This window comes from Cibotium barometz, chromosome 12, assembly GCF_041138505.1.
Source record: "Cibotium barometz isolate CiBa-2024 chromosome 12, ASM4113850v1, whole genome shotgun sequence".
NCBI lineage: Eukaryota > Viridiplantae > Streptophyta > Polypodiopsida > Cyatheales > Cibotiaceae > Cibotium > Cibotium barometz.
This window is the reverse complement of record NC_141057.1, coordinates 18,136,560-18,155,190: the sequence shown is the minus strand read 5'-3', so window position 1 is coordinate 18,155,190 and position 18,631 is coordinate 18,136,560. Positions and strand designations below refer to the sequence as shown.

General features: G+C 37.6%; 2 protein-coding genes across 3 annotated transcripts in view; both read right to left on the bottom strand.

Annotated features, from left to right (window-relative positions):
* Positions 1-18,631, bottom strand: part of LOC147633145 (agamous-like MADS-box protein AGL11) — a 339,941-nt gene that overhangs the window by 23,644 nt on the left and 297,666 nt on the right. The gene's annotated exons all lie outside the window — the stretch shown is intronic.
* Positions 1-18,631, bottom strand: part of LOC147633147 (MADS-box transcription factor 23-like) — a 66,575-nt gene that overhangs the window by 22,711 nt on the left and 25,233 nt on the right. Inside the window, exon 2 of the mRNA XM_086806812.1 lies at positions 6,411-6,486. Within this exon, the coding sequence (XP_086662938.1) occupies positions 6,411-6,486 (76 nt within the window). The remainder of the gene's footprint in view (positions 1-6,410; positions 6,487-18,631) is intronic.

Below are 18,631 nucleotides of genomic sequence, written 5' to 3'. Positions count from 1 at the left end.
CAGCAGCTAGATTGATCTCCAGTATCTCTGATGCCTCTTCATGCTCACCTTCTATGTAGTCCCAATAACCCTTTCCCATCAGGAAATTTGTCAACCTGAACCTCCAAGCATGGAAGTTGTTCCTTTCAAGTTTCTCAGTAACAATCTGGTTTATGCCATCATTTGACATCTTGCCAGAAATAGTGCTTTGGTTTGTCCCGCACAAACAACTTGTATTTTCTGCAACAATGGTATTGTACTACACTCAAATGTCACAACCAGTAACCTCAATGTGCATACATACACCCAATGGCAACTGATCACCTCCTTGCAACACACACAGTATCTGCACAACCAATCTATCTTCCTGCAGTTCTTAAAACAAAGTTCTGCAGAGAATCGATGACTTACCCGCAGTGCTCGAAATCGCCTGCTTTCTGAACAAAGGAGGTCGTAACGTGTCCGAAATGCATTTTCGGTCCGAAAAATTTCAATATAGTTTCCCTATAGCTTTACTCCCACGAAGAAATCTCCTCAATCAGAGATCATTTTGCTGGTGCCTCTCGTAGAGCTCGGGACAAGGGTGTAGTTGCCAACACAAATAGGGAAGAGCAGTTGAAGCTCTTACCCTCGTACCGCTTCCTCTGCTTCTCTTACTTGCAGCTCAACCCTTAGCATGAACAAGGGTCTGATATCATGAAAAGATGCAGGGGAGAAGAGAGCTTGAGCTCTTGCAAGCACACACACACTCACAAAACCTTAAAAGAGAGCACACAAGGTGAAAGGCTGAAAATCTTCTTCTTCTTCACTCAACACTCAACACACCATATACAAAGATAAGAGTACACACAATATGAAAGGTACTCAACCAAATATATACTAGGGTTATCTATAGTGTGAACTCAACTAAATACATACTAGGGTTCTCTATAGTGTGAACTCAACTAAATACATACTAGGGTTCTCTATAGTGTGAACTCAACTAAATGAGCTGGCGCTATAACTATACCAGTCTCTAGAATGGCGCTATAACTATACCAGTCTCTAGAATGGCTGTCACACAGCCTGTCATCCCATTGGCCGCATATCACCCATGATCTCACCAACCATGCCAGTGGTGTAAGTGTGGGGCCTATCCCCCCCAAGGCGGGTCATCAGTGTCCACCGCCTCACTAGATGAGCTCGATATCTCAACAAAAAGCACTCAGCTCATTGGAAGCACTTGCACTAATGGTGTACTAGTATGGAGTTTAAAAGAATGTCTTACACGTAGCGTTTGAAATCCAACAAAACGTGTATGTACCTTTTCTTTGAGATGCAACAACTTACAAAAACTATGCTGCAGGTTGCAAACAACACCTAATATAGTTGCAACTACATTAATGAGCATGATAGGGATGCAAGGGATACATCAAAAGAAGAGTTTAAAAAAAAAAGTTAAAATATATTTATGCAACATTATTAAGATCGATTGTTAAATGCTCTAATTCTACACATACCCCTTCTTAAGATTCATTATTAAGATCGATTGTTAAATGCTCTAATTCTACACATACCCCTTCTTAAGATTCATTATTAAGATACCCTACTACCACACCTGACCCTTATGAAGTAATAAGTGCCAAACCTCCCAAAAGATCTTACATAATAACTATAGAAATTGATTGAGGGCATAGAGCATTGCCTAACATTATGACATGTGAATTAAAAGATACATAAGAATCGGTTGGGATACTATAGTGCACATTAACATACTCACAAGGCATATCCTAGATTGTAATCAAAATATGCACAAAGACGTGGTAAAGAATTTGGAATTCCTTGCAAAACAAAAACAATTTAAAAAGGCTTAAAGATGTATCTCAAGAGAAAGCCGTAGAAAAATAATTGGATCGAGAAAAGTTATGATGGGCTAGAATCAAAGTAGGAGATGAAGGCTTGGTTATGGAGGGATTACAAACTTGATTAACGAAAACAAAAAACACATTTGAGACCTTGTATCAAAAAATGCTTCCAAAATACTTTCTATATTTGACCATTTGAATGATATTTAGAAAGGTTTAAGCCCTTTTTATGTAGGCTTAAAACTTAACCGAATTATAATATTGAACCAGATAGTAAGGTAGGTAATCTTCACTTTGAACTTTACATGAAAGTGTGCTCATTTCTACCAATCCTATTGTTTACCTAAATAAATGTGTACTCTCACTTCATGTAGACATTTTGGGCTAATCTTCTCCAACACTTTAATACTTAACATCTAAAGCAAAAATCAATATTAGAAGAAGTGCACACTTATGTGCCATTTAAACATGATGCGTTTAAAGTGAAACAAAAAGACAAATGTGTAAAGCACAAAATAATATTATAAGGTGTGCACACTTACTTTCCGTTTTAACTTGATGTGCACACTTACTTTCCATTTTAGCTTGATGTACACGCTCAAAAGTTGTGCAACTTTCCATTTGAAATTGATGATAAAGGTCTAAAGCACAAAATAAATTATAAGATGCACACACTTATTTACCATTTAAATAACAAAAAAAAATCTAGGTAAAAAAATTTACAAAGGATAGCAATGCCTTGTGTTTTAAGTTGTTTATAATGAGAATAGAAACAACTATCCAAAAGTAGCAACTAGAAGATTTGTAAAAAGAAACGACTACCCAAAAGTAGCAACTATATAATTTTTAGAAAGAAGTCCAAAGAAAGCTTGTAAGGTTGCACAAGGCCAAACCAACTCACATGAGATGAAAGACAAGATTAAAATGGCAAAGAATTCAACAGGAGAAATGAAGAATCAATTGCACAATTTAAAAAAAAAGGATTGAGAAATGAAAAGCCAACTACACAGCAAACTAAATAAGCTTGGGGTATAAAAGTACTCCCTAGATCCTAAGATCATAGAGCTCAGATTACACAAAGGCAAAGGGAATTACCTAATAAGGACCACTTAAGAATAATGTATACAAACATAAAGTAACCATGGGAAGAGATAGAAATAGTGAAAACAATACTACTCAAAAGCTAGAAACAAGTGCTTAGTAACTCAAATGACAAGCTATATGCTGCAAAGAAGGAGATAAATAAGGTGGACATTGATCTTACATAAGCATAAACGAAGGCAAATCAAGCCAAAGATAAAGTTGTGATTAGCACATAGAGAATCACAAGGAACTCCTAGCAACAATACATGAAGGGAAGATGTTATCTTCCGATTCCTCTATCGGCATGAGCAGCAAGTGACTATTTTACAATAGGATCAAGTCAAACTAAGACCACCAGCATAATAAGGTGATAATATCATAGAGAAAGTCATTGTAGGGCATGTTGATAGGTCTCCTTGTTAAAACATGTCCTTATTTATTCCTATACGAACCCTCTCTCTTATTGAATTTTCACCTTAGGACATATAGTCCTCATCATTAGGAGAGAACATTAAGAGGTGTGAAGGCCCGATTATAATTATATTTATCTTTCATGCTTACATACACCTCTCTAATGCGACATCCATGAGAGCATACTCTATTATAGTTATACATATCTTTCATCCCTCACATACATCCATGAGAGCGTCATACTCATTTATAGTTATATCTATCTTTCATCCTCACATATACCTCTCTATTGCTACATCCATGAGCGCACACTAAGAGGTGTGAAGACCCTTTTATAATTATATCTATCTTTCATGCTTACTCTCTAATTCTATATCCATGTGTGCATGCTCTATTATAATTATATTTCTTTCATGTTCACGTATATACCTATAATGCTACATCCATGATACACCATATAGTACTTAATGTATGCCTCTCCATGCTACATCCATGTACTCATACTCTCTACACTCTATACTAAATTTTAAATATTGGTGTAGAGTGCTACAAAATTCTACCATATTTAATATGATGGGTAGATGATGTTCAAGGTTCATTTGTCCAATCTACTACTTCCAACACCAACCTCTTCACACTAGCTTCCCTTCAAAAGTTAAAACAAAGTTTTGATAATTCAAAACACAAGGGTGGCTTGAAGCTTTTGAAACCCATCAAAACTTACTACTCCAGAATATCTCATGATGTCATCCTATGGGTTTTCTTACTTTATATCATAAAATATACGGTCATTTAGAAAATCTTTTATGAAATGTAGTTTAGGAATTTTCTATTAAACATATACCCACGAATCACATGTCAAGAGGATCAAGAAATATGCATATTATTTGATTCTACCAACACCTCCCCCTGACCATAAAGATGAAACATAATAATAGAAAGAGAGAGAGATAGCTTACCTATCTTGTTAAAATTGTTTTCTAAATTAAATACTTCTTCCATATCACCTTCCTAGTAACCAAGATGAGGCCTATAATGTTCATGTAAGTGAAAATATTAGCAACTATTATTTCTCTCCCCCTCATCACTATTCACCTACTAACCCTCCATTTTCCCTCTAACTCTCTCTCCTCCTCACTATTATTGATTGTGCCACCTAGTTGTTACTATTCACCAAGCTACTGAACTTCTAGATCAAGAGGACTTGGTGGAAATATAATGATTTGTAAAGGTCGAGCTGGACACATTCGAAAATTAGCAACAGTTCAAGAACTCTAACAACCAATAGAGGTAACAAGAAGTTATGCTAACTACAACTTCAGATGAGGATGAGATAATGGTCCATATTGGTAATCCATTAGTAAATCCTAAGTTAAGGCTCAATGCCTTGCTAAAAATAAGATCCTTTTATCACACCACAAGGCAAACACACACTTTTATCTAGTAGAAACCTTGAATGTCATACAGTTCTAGATATGATTGACATAACATCTTTAAGTTGAAAAGGCTCAGGGGGTGCACTACTAAGAAACCCTATGAAGCACGTGCATTAAAAGGTTATTAAACAACCCCTTATTTGTGAATTTTCCATGAATAAAATGACCCCTTTTCTTTATAGACTTACTAGTTTTTATGTAAAATCAAATAAAAACCCTTTTGTAAATGAATTTATGTAATTTTACCTTACATTTGTCAATTAAAAAATCCCTTCATTTAAACTCACGTGCTATACTTACATATTTTTAGGTGAACCCCCGACGAGGTAAAAGACCCCTTATGGGAGTATGTTGGCAAGCATTAAATTTTGCCAACATATAAATAGTCGTATATTACAACAACTTATAGTTTGACAAGAATAAATGTCTAGAGTAATCAGGTTGTATTAATACCATCAACTACACTCCTTAAACCTCCATACATGCACCACACTTTTAAAGATATAAATAAGATAGGATTCTAGATAGCACTTCCATATTTAAAATAAACCCCTTTCACACTGCAAAAGCACATGAACTACTACTACTCACACACTCTTAATCACATGTCTTTCAAACAATAGCTTTCAAACAATAGGTAGACTCCTATGCACAAGAGGGTATGCATGAGGCAAGGAGCATGTTAACCATATCCCAAGGGTTTAAAGTTACTCTTTGCTACAAATGAAAGAAAGTAATAAGAGCTATATGTAATGATAATATGGTCAAATTTATTCTTTATGAGAATCTAGCCATGTCCAACATATCCATGTAATAGTAATATAGATAAATCTAATCTTTATGAAAAGCTAGCCATGTCCAAACTACATTTAGTTGACTTTTGAGTTTTGGGTACCCAAGTGTGAGTAAGGCATAGTTTTGGGGGTATCCAAACACGAATAGGAGCCACTTATATACTAGTAATTTTATCATCATACAAGAACACAAATCCCATTTGTGTTAATTATGTGTTTTAATTGTGATTTTATGATATATGCTTACTATGTGGCAAAAAATCATGATTAAAACTTGTTATATATCCCTTTAATATAAACTAGTTATATCTCCATCTTACCCTTTCTACTCATAGTTTAAGGAAGAGTTCAATGTGACTTATTGTGGGTATCTTACCTTGCTCTCAAGTTTGAGCGTAATCCTACAAATCTACTCATTCACACTTTAAGAAAGTGTTGAATGTGACTTAATGTGGAGAAATTACCCTTCCTAGAACTCTACTCATTCAATGTTTAAGGAAGTGTTTAATGTGATTTATCATGTAAAATTAACCTTTCTCTCAAGTTTGAGCCTCTTAAAATGTGTAAGCTTAATTAGGTGTTGAAGCACCACTCTCCTGCAATCTGCCTTCCAAGTTGTGACCATCCATAGCTATGTACTCCATGATAAAAAGGAGGTAACTCTGTCTTCTCAACATGCACCAAGAATAGCATACCTCTACTCTAAACTCACTCCTCTCAACATGCACCAAGAATAGTATGCTTACTTTGAACTCTTTTTACTATTAGATAAAAAATATTTTTTTAATCTAATATACTCATATTAAAGTTAAAAATTCATAAAACATAGTAATCACTTTGTATATAAGTAACGTTTTGTGTACCTTAGTATTTGATGTCATAACATTTCCACTCTTTATGCTTGAGCACATTTCATATCTTTCAAATATCTTTTGCATCCTGTCAAAGTAAAGTTGTTAAATAATGTCTCTCTCTCTCTCTCTCTCTCTCTCTCTCTCTCTCTCTCTCTGCACATAGATATAGGTATACTTTAATATAAACTACTCTAGTTTAGACCACATAGATATAGGTATACTTTAATATAAACTACTCTAGTTTAGACCACATATTTCCTCTCCTTTCCATTGAGTCGTTTAGGGGAAACATGCATGGAAAAAAAAGGCACATTGGTATTTTGTAAATATTCTATAGGACTTCAACTTTGTTGAAAGAACGGAAGAGGAGGAGGAGACACACACACAGGAGCAAACCCTAATGTATATTGCAAACCCTAACCATAGAGGGAAGCCATGTCCACTCTCACACAAAGCATAATGCACTAATCCATAATCCACACAACACACAATGAGTTGTGTCCACACTCTACTAACCCTAGCTAATGTCCACACACTATGACCAGCTGGACACGCGGTCATTTATGTCTCACACATGTTCCTACCTAATCTGCCAGCACATAGCATAGCTGGCTCACACTGACATCGAGCTTGAATCTCAACAGCCCCTCTCAAGCTCATGATGTACTGCCGATGAAGATGTAGATGAGCTTGGGATATCAAGACTCTCAACACTCCCCCTCAAGCTCATCCCATGTACTCCCAACATAGTTCGGAAGTACTCGAACTTCTCCCTACTAAGTGGCTTCGTGAAGATATTAGCCACCTGCTCATCAGTCTTCACATAGTGAAGATCAACTGTACCATCCAGCACCTTCTCTCTGACAAAGTGATAATGGACCTCTATGTGTTTGGTCCTCGCATGAAACACTGGATTCTTTGCCAACTGTATACTGCTCATGTTGTCACAATGAATGACAACTTTCCCATCAAGAGGCTCACATAAATCTGCCAAGAGACTCTTTAACCATATAGCCTCGCAAGTAGCAATGGCTGCTCCTCTGTACTCAGCCTCTGTACTGGATAAAGCAACTGTAGGTTGCTTTTTGCTACTCCAACTCACCACAGCACTTCCAAGTGTAAAAGCATATCCACTAGTAGACCTCCTGTCATATGCGCTACCTGCCCAATCAGCATCTGTGTAGCCATGTATGTCCAAGCTTTTACCACTCTCATAAAATAAACCATAATGTGCTGTGGTCTTCACATATCTCATGATGCATCTCACTGCATCCAAATGTGGTTTCCTGGGGCTCTGCATAAACTGGCTCACTAGCCCCACTGCATAACTCAAATCTGGGCGTGTGATAGTCATGTATATGAGACTACCAACCATCTTCCTGTACATAGAAGGATCATCCAATTCCTCACCATAATCAGCCCGCAACTTCACATTTTGCTCCAATGGTGTACTCATAGGCTTACACCCTATCATGCCATACTTTGCCAACATATCCAATGCATATTGGCGCTGTACTAACCAAGTACCTGCATGATCTTTCACCACTTCAATTCCAAGAAAATATCTCAACTCACCAAGATCTTTCATGTCAAATTGCCCACTCAAAGCTTTCTTGACATGCATCACATCTACACCATGATCACCTGTGATAATCAAGTCATCCACATAGATGACTAGTAAAACAATCCCATGCTGTGTCTTCTTCACACAGAGTGAAGAATCTGCTGTAGAAATCTGAAAACCAAGTGAGATAAGATATCTGCTCATCTTATCACTCCAAGCACGTGGTGCTTGCTTCAGACCATACAATGCCTTTTTCAACCTGCATACGTGAGTGGGATATCTAGGGTGTACATACCCTTCTGGCTGTGCCATGTATACTTCCTCTTGTAGATCTCCATTCAGAAATGCATTCTTGACATCCATCTGATGCATTTCCCAGCCATTAGCTGCAGCCATAGCAATGACTGCTCTCACTGTGCCCATCTTAGCCACTGGACTAAACGTCTCATCATAATCCAAACCTTGGGTTTGTGCATAACCCTTTGCTACCAATCTTGCTTTATGTCTCTCAATGGAACCATCAGATTTGCACTTCACTTTGTAAACCCATTTACATCCAATAACATTCTTGTCCTTTGGTAATGCAACCAAGTCCCATGTATCATTATGGACCAATGCGTCCATCTCAACATCCATTGCTTTTTCCCATACATGCTCTCCAATAGCCTCTGTATAGCATGTAGGTTCCACATGCTTCACCATAGATGTCATGTATGCATAGTGCATAGCAAAATCTCTATATGTCAATCTGTCAACAGGATATCTGACTCTCTGGGATCTCCGCAATGCCTGCGGGTCACTCTGTACACCTGTAACTCTAGCATGTGGTGGCACATATCTGTCCTGTCTAGCACCAGGTGTGCGTAAAACAGGTATGCCAAGCTCCTCATCCAAACTTTCAGAACTGGATGACTCATATCCTGTGATTCCAATTCCTTCGACTTTCTTTTTGCCTTTATCCATAGTACTACTCCCAGTGCTTACACTCTCATGCCTCAAACGTCCTGACCATGGACGTACACTGCTACTCTCAGCTTCTGCTACTGGCCCAGACATAGTAGTAGAACTAGAACTTGCTTGTAGTGGCAAGTTCACATGAACATCAGCCTCAAGTGACTCAATAACACCCTCATCTTTTGCTTTATACCAACTAGCAAGCTCATCAAACACCACATCACGTGAGATGACCACTTGTCTAGTTTGAGGGTTATAACATTTGTAGGCCTTTCGATCCTGTGCATATCCAACAAATACACATTTCTCTGCTTTAGGATCCAACTTCCTTCTTCTTTCATCAGGCACATGCACATAAGCTATGCATCCAAAAACTTTAAGATGTCCAATGTCTGGCCTGTAACCTGTGAGCCGCATCTCTGGCGTGCTTCCATGAATGGCTGTTGTAGGTGTTTTGTTCAATATATATACTGCAGTAGCACATGCTTCTGCCCAATAGTAATCTGGCATGCTCTTTTCATTAAGCATTGCCCTTGCCACTTCACATATGACTCTATTCTTTCTCTCAGCCACACCATTCTACTGAGGTGTATACCTGCAAGTCAATTGTCTCCTTATTCCATGCTTCCTCAAGAAATGCTCAAAAGCTTTTGAGGTGTATTCACCACCTCCATCTGTCCTCAGACATTTAATCCAACAGCCATACTGCTTTTCTGCAAAAGCTTTGAAATCCATGAATTTTTCCAACACTTCACTCTTCTCTTTGAGAAAGTATATCCATGTCATCCTGCTGAAATCATCTATGAATGTAACATAGTATAAACTGCCTTTGATAGATGGGTTTTGTGCAGGACCCCATACATCACTATGTACGATCTCAAGTGGCCTGTTACTCATATTTCCTTCTCTAGGAAACCTCAATCTTGCCTGCTTCCCAAACTGACAGGCTTCACAAACATGCATATGTCCATCATATTTGAACCTAGGCAAACCATTGACAATGCCTCTTGTTTGCATGTTCTTTAATCTCTGTATATTGACATGGCCAATCCTCTTGTGCCACATATCAATATCCTATACCACATTCCTGCTCTTTGAGAACATGGCTGATTTTAGCTCAGGAATTCCAGCATCCCCAGCTTAAACAGTCTTCCTTCTTTCTTGCCTTTAGCAATCACTCTACATCCATGTTTGAAGTCTTCAACGAAGCATCCATGCTCATTGAATCTAACCTGTAATCCCTGTTCTACCATTTGACCAACTGAGGCCAAGCTTTTAGTGATCGAAGGCACATATAGCACATCTGACATAGACTTTGTCTGACCATTATGCATGACCAATGGTACACTTCCAACATGTGTAATGACATGCTAGGTATCATCACCTGTTTCCACATAGCCTTTGACATCCATTGGCTTCATGTGCTCAAACCATTCACCATGGCATGTCATATGATTTGATGCTCCTGAGTCCATATACCATGTATCATCATTCTCAGCATTTGTTGTCATAGAACCCACAACATGCTTCATGGCAAACAAATGATTTGCAGTTCCATCATTGCTACTTGATGCATAGTTACCACCATGTTGTGCATAGTTTCCACCATAATGACCACCACGTTGTGCTCTTCCCCCTCTCAAATCATTCTGTTTGCGAAAGCAATCTCTCGCCATATGACCATATTTGCCACAATAATGGCATTCCACATCTTGCATAGAATTTTGTTGGCCTTGCCAACGTCCTCGACCACGGGGGGTACCTCTACCTCGCTGAGGTGCATAACCACGACCACCTCGAGCACCATAAGAAGGCTGAAAATTCTGTTGTGGAGGTCTATCCTGCCATCCACGACCATTACCACCACGTCCACGTGATGCGAATCTGCCCCTGCCTCTAAAGCCTCTCTGCGAGTAGAAAGCCTGATTTCTACCATCATCATGGCTAGTAGATGCATCCAGAAATGAATCACTGAGCTTGATTTCCTCAACCAATAAGAGTGAAACCAACTCATCGAAGTCGGGTAAACCTGTACTCCTCACTGAGATAGATGTATCAAAAGATTTGTATTCCTTTCCAAGACCACGCAAGGTAATATCCACCAAATCATCATCAGGCATGGGGGCATTTATTGTGGCCAATGCATCTGCAAACTTCTTGATTTCTTGCACATAATCATGTATGCTCCTTTTATTCCTTTTCACATTATGTATCTGCTGTCGCAACTGAGACTTGCGAGCACTCGTATCTGTATCAAACATCTTGACCAAAGTATCCCATGCATCTTTGGGATTCTCAGCATCCTGAATGTGTATGAGCATAGCATCAGAAATGCATATAGACAAATAATGCAGCACTTTGAATGCTCTCTCTGACCATTGCTTATGAGCAATAAGCTGCTGCTGTGTAGGTTGCTGAGGTAGCTCAGGCTCTGGCTCAGCACCTGTAATGAGATTCCAAAATCCTTTCCCTTTCAAGAAACTCTTTATCCTGTACTTCCATGCCTGGAAGTTCTTCCTATCCAGCTTTTCACCAACAATCTGAACTGGATTGTCCGACATGTTGCTCAATGCATACACCTTCCGCACACTTCAAATCTGTAAATGAGACTTCCTCAGCTCAACCACACTCCAATGAATGTTCCAGATACTCCAAGGTAGCCAACAAACTCCAAATTTGATTTAGGAAATCAACTTGTAATCATCCAAGATGAACTGACTCACGCAGTGCGGGATACCCTGAATTGACACGCCTTCCAAGGCTCCAAATCGCAATGTAATGGTGCAATCAAGTCTAGGCAGCTTGCATTGACACATAATGAACCTCAATGTTGAGTATCAACTCCATCTGACATGTGTAATTATCAATTTTTGAAAACCCCTTTTTCTATTTTTGGAAAAACCAGAAAAACCAGAAAAACCAGTAATGATTTGGCTCTAATTTCTTCAATATTTGACCAAATTGAGCAACCAGGCATTCATTGGCTTAGCAATAGTGTCCATCAACTCCATGTAAGAGGAATTTGTCCAATTGTAAAACACCAAAGATTAATTGCTCGATTAAAATGCTCTGTTTCTCTGCAACCAGTGGACAGCCTGTTTTAATCAGCTCATTCCCAGCTCAATTAAGCATCATTGACCAAAAAAATCACATAGCCCTCTTCTCCAAGATGTAAAGCATCCAATTGCTAAGGAATTTGTGGAAGATATCAAGCACCAAGTGAGAAATCAATCTCCTCGTAGGCAAAAAACCAGAAAACTGCTCTGTTTTCACTAGTTGAGCTGCGCCGCCTGCAATTAGAGGATTTGGGAGTGTTTATAAAGTTGTTTGATGATGGTTATAGGTGTCCAACCTCGGGGGGTTCACCTTTAAAAAATGTTGCATATCACGTGCGTTCAAGAGGTAATAAAAAACCCCCTCTACTTACATGTCACACGCTAATAAAATGACCCCTCTTTCTTAAGAAACTTACAACTTTTTTTCAAAATTGGATAAAAAAGCCCCTCCTGTATATGTAAACCTGTAACTTTTTGGAATTTAAATACCCCTCTTAGATGAACTGACGTGCTACACTTACATACTTTTAGGTGAACCCCCCGGGTGTCCAACACACCTAGGTACATGTGCAATCCACCAATGGTTCAATTTTTGCCAAAATCTCACTTCAAATGCATCAATTTTGGGCTTCCTCTTCTCTGTTTTGTAAGAGCTCAAAAAACTAGAATTTTCACACATTCAAATGCTTCCAAAATGCTCCAAAATCACAATAGGGCTTGCATAAGAGTTGCCATTACATCTCTCATTGTCAGATACATGTTTGCTTTGCCAGATTTACATGTATTTCCACCATACATCAATGTTCCCAAGCTTTAATGGAAAGCTTCAAAAACCAGAATTTTGCTTTGCTTTGATTTGCTCTATTTTGCTTTGCTTTTGCCTGTTTCACCTGCAATCCGCTCAAGGATGTTTAGAAGACCTTACCCGGTAGGCCAAGCTTTCAGATCTGATAGTATTTGGTGTGCTCCAAGCTTCACAGCTCCAATGGCAAGCTTCACAGCTTCTCTTCACAGCTTCTTCTTTTCCCTCTTCACTCACTCACTCATAAACCCTAATAAACAGCACAAGGCTCTGATACCATGTTGAAAGAACGGAAGAGGAGGAGGAGACACACACACAGGAGCAAACCCTAATGTATATTGCAAACCCTAACTATAGAGGGAAGCCATGTCCACTCTCACACAAAGCATAATGCACTAATCCATAATCCACACAACACACAATGAGTTGTGTCCACACTCTACTAACCCTAGCTAATGTCCACACACTATGACCAGCTGGACACGCGGTCATTTATGTCTCACACATGTTCCTACCTAATCTGCCAGCACATAGCATAGCTGGCTTACACTCACATCGAGCTTGAATCTCAACAAACTTTGTACCTTGATATCCATTTCTAGATTAATTAAGGAGCTTTAGTTTTCATTATACCCTATATCGGATGATTCAAGGAGTTAATACCACATCCATGGGACATTAGTACTATTGGAATTTGCTCCCTTACTCAATTATATATAGATGCTATTTCATTATAAGTGGTTGATTATAAATGGACAGAGTTTGGCAAGCTCGCATTCTCAATGTAGAGCCTTGAGATATGTCACAACTTGCTTTTTTGAGACATAGGATGGTAGCACCAAACAATGTGAGTACATAGAGAGCCTTGAGATATGTCACAACTTGCTTTTTTGAGACATAGGATGGTAGCACCAAACAATGTGAGTACATAGAGAGTTATTTGCTAGAAATAGCTTCTTTGAGATATAGGATGGTAGAACTCGAGTGGTATTTGTGCTTGTAGCTTGTACATATGTAACAAAGCATCTTAGTACATAGAGTGAGTATTTTTAATTAATGAACTTAAATTACATATACATAGAAGAGGATTTTTAATTAATGAACTTACATTGCATATAGATAGAAGAGTGAATAAAACAAGTAGCTCTTAAATGCAATTAGTTTACCTAAATTTATAGGTAGAGGTTTTCATTTTAAAATTCAAGCATGTCCATGTACAAAGGGAGTGGTAAAATTTTGTGTTTAAAAAGGGAAAGGTATAAAATAGGTATATTTGAAGTTCATGCTTACATGAACATGTTATATTAAAAAGGAAAATGTGTAAAAGTAGGTTTCTTTTAAGTTCATGCTTATATGCACATGTTATACTAAAAAGCAAATGGAAAAGTAATGTACTTGAAATACAACTAAGTAGGTAAATAGAGCACTATTATTTGGAAAACATATCTTAATATCATCTTAATTAGTTTTTTTTTATTTTCAGGGCTTCATATATTTTAAGTCTTAAGTATTTTAAGTACATGCTTGCATGCACATGTCATATTAAAAAGTAAACCCAAAAGAAATGTCCCAAACATACAACTAATTAGGTAATGGTAATGGAGCACTATTACATATATTATTATCATCTTTATTAAATTTATCTTGATCTTTAAATATTGAGTCTTGATTACATAGGCACATTGTGATCGGTATGGCCAAACCATTTTGATAGGGTTGTAAACCATATGCAAGTAAAATCCCAAATCAATAGCTTAAGAGGATGCACACATAAGATACCAAAAAAAGAAAATTATAGCTAGGCTAAAGTTAACATGCTCTTTTATTAAGTTTTTACTAGTGTTTGAGAGATGAAGGCGTCACCCTCAAGAGGCATTGAGTTTGGTCAAATGGATATGCCTCTCAGTTCAAAGCCAAGAAACCCTTCTATATTTTGCGTGATATGTTGGGATCACATGCTTGTAGAGCTGACATGGAACATCTTTAGCTCTGGTCATGGCAAAGGTGAGCACAATGGAGCTTGGGAAATTTTCAAGAGAGATTTGACACATGAGTAGTTGAAGGTCAAAGGACCTACATTACAATGTGTAGTAGTAGATGAATTTTCTTGTAGGCTAATATTTGTCATGAATATCTTTCTTGCTACCCATCTAATCATGGGGATATTTTGCGTGTCTACTAGAAGATCAAGTAAGAAGATGTGGATAGGAATAGAAACTAGAACTATGAAACTATCCCAAAGTCATTATCCCGACATTATGTTCATGGGCATTCACCACATGATAGCCTTTCGCTGGTATCAAGACATCTATCATGCAATTGTAATGCATGTACGTAAGGGTCATGGAGAAGATGAATCAATAAAAAACATGTACCAAGATGGGACTATCACATGTTGCTTCCTACAAATGATGTAAATAGTGATGAAGAGGGCATACAAGAGTTGTTGTATGCTAGTCATCATGAAACACTATCTAATGCACTTTCGCTCTGCTAAGCAGCATAATTTCACTGTAATTTTCAGCTAAGCAATGGAATTATTGCAGAGTAAAAAAAACCTAGGGTAGACTGGGGAGCTTGCACAGGACTCCCCAGTCTACCCCAACTCTTTTTTTCTAATGTAGACACAATAAAACTAACACAACTTCATGTCTTACTCATCGTCGTCATGAACAAGTGTAATGTAAATAAAACTTGACAAATACAAAAGAAAAACAATTGCAATTCATGGTTTTAGGAGTGTCAAATCCAATACTTGGCAGAATTACATAAGTATATGATTCCAAAAAGCTCATATAAAAAATAAAGCGTAATGAAAAACTGTGGAGCTAGGGGCTACATTAAGGGGGTCTACATCTCATTCATTGTTCCTTGCAGCTCCACTCCCTTGGCTTCTCACATTTTCATTTCTTCTTACTGCTTGGACATTTGCGGACTGTTTCTAGTTACATGATCACCACTATTTTTAGTTACATGATTCTAAAGCACATTAAAACTATCACAAGTGAAAATCAGTTTTGCAAAAACAAAGACGTCTAGGGGTTAGAAATGTACTTATTTTCATGCTTGCCAACAAGCATGTCCTCTAGTAATAAGAATATATCCTTCGTCTCGCACCCTTTTAAATAGAGCTTCCAAACCCCATTGTAATGCAAAATTATATTCATTGGGGGCAATCCACTACTCCAAGCTACAGACATACAAAAAAATGATCATTTTAGACTATGGAGGAGCAAAAAAGCGCTGCTAATTTCGTTGCTGAGAAGCAAACCCATTGCAGCAAAAATAGTAGCATGTTTAACGACAAAATGGGCCCGACATCTCCGTACTCGTCTAGTTATAAAAGCGCTACTATTTGTGCTACTAAACCCTCTTTTTGTTGTAGTGAAGGAGCAAAACGAGATTTAGCCCATGAACTAGTATGCTAGACAAGTCACAAATTTTGTCCATATGTATATTGTATGGGAATCGCGTTTAGTAAGAAATTTAACTTCATATCAAATGATAAAATACATGGCATAATATTTGTGCAACTTTGTTTGTGTAGCATCACTAGTGGTTAAGAGATGAAGGCTTCAACCTCAAGAGACATTGATTTTGATAATATGAGGCTTCCTTTAAATTCAATGCCAAGAAACCCTTCTATTTTATTCCAAGATATGTTGGGATCAAAGGCTTGTAGAGATTACATGCAACATCTTTGGCCTTGGCCATGGCAAAGATGATCACAATGGGGCTAATGTACTTGTGAAGAGATCCTTGACAAATTAGTAGATTAAGGTCAAAGAAGCTACATTAAAATGTGTAGTAGATTTGATGGCTTTTCTTAGAGCTAATATTTCTCATGAAGCTCTTGCTTGCTACGCATCCAAGCATAGGGAGATTTTGCATGCCAACTAGGAGATCAATAAAGGAGATGTAGATAGGGAGAGAAAGTGAAACTATGAAGCTATTCCCAAGTCACAATCCCTACATTGCGTTCATGGGAATTCACCATATAGCAACCTTGCACTAACATCAAGATGGGTGTCATGCAATTGTAATGCATGTATGTAATGGTCATAGAGAAGAAGCATCAATAAAGCACATATGCCACGATGACACTATTACATTTTGGTCCTACAAATGATGTAAGTATTGATGAAGAGTCCATAGAAGAGAGTTTATATGCTAGTCATCATGATACATTGTCTAATGCATAGAAGAGAGTTTATATGCTAGTCATCATGATACATTGTCTAATGCACTTTTCCTTGGAGATAGTTTTACAGTCAATGCCAACAAAAAAAATTGGTGCTCAAAAAGGTTGGTAACTTGGCCTACAAGCTTGATTTTCCCACTTCTACAAGAATCCATAATGTATTTCATGTACCTAATCTTTAAAAATTTGTGGGGCCTATAGATCATGTTATCAAGGAGCTTCCACCTATGGATGAAAAAGGGGAGATCATATTTGAGCTAGAAAGGATTATTGGGAGAAGAACAAGATAATTGAGGAATATGAGCATTGAAGAAATCCTCATCAAATGGAAGCATTTACCCTTGGATGAGGCTACATGATGGCAACCACATTATGATGTGGAACAACAAGGTTTACATATGGAAGGTGTATCTTAACCATGTGGCATGTTGTTCTTTCGATTTAAAAGGGTTTCATAAAGAAGTATACATGTTGGAATTATATATTTTGTTGAAGTTCACTTATTTGAAGGCCTCTTTTCATAGATATTGGACTTGAATCATCATCATGATTTATACATTGAGGATAAAATTGGCTACTTGATCGATGAATTTTCAACCTATTATGAGCTCATTACCATCCTCTCCATTGATTTATATGAGAGGATGTACCCAAGTATACATAGAGTAGATTTTAAGGATAAAATCCTTAGGGAACTTTAATTAGGCAAGGAATGGTTTGTAATAAAGTAGGAACTTTAATTAGGGCATGGGCATGGGATGAACTATAAAAGGGGTTGATGGATCATCGTTTTTACCTTTTTATCATATGAATTTTGAATGTACATTAGATCCTAGAGCTACCATGCTTTGGCCTATGGAAGGCTATTTCCATCCTTTGGTGAAAGGCTAAATCACTTAGGCATTGTGTATGATTTTTTTCTAATCTCATGTTAATCAACATAATGATTTGTCCCAAATCTCAGCTTATGGTTAGCTAATTTTAGGATCAAGTTATTCATGGTGGTGTAAGGACAATTATATAAGATGAGCATAGACCAGATTTTAAGAAGGTGTATTCCTGAACATGAACAAAAAACTGTGATGTGGCAGAGGCACATCAAGAGAGTATTAGAGGCCACGTTTCCAAAGAAATCATGGAAAGAAAGGTATTCTTGCAAGTAGTACTTTGGTGGTCAACAATTAAAAGATGCCCACACATTTGAAAAGAAGTGTGACATGTGCCAAAGGCTAGGACAGTCAAATGATTCAAAAAAAATACCTCACACCACAATACTATCACTCATGCCATTCTGGAAAAGGATCCTATACTTTGTAGGACCATTGAGGCCAATTTCTTAGAGAACGAGAAACAATTATATACTAGTGGCGAGAGACCACTACAACAAAAGCTTTGAAATATTTAAAGGCATCATCAGTGGGGTAAAGCTCCTATATGAAACAATCATCAAAAGATTGGGATGCCTAATTGAAATAGTTAGCGATGAAGAAAGCCACTTCCTTAATAAGGTGATCAAGAAGTTGACAGACAAACACATGATTATTCACAAGAAATCAACACTCTACTACCCACATGCTAATGGACAAGTGGAATCCATGAAGAGAATCCTAAAAGAAATTTTCAAGACAAACAAGGACAATAGGATAGATAGGG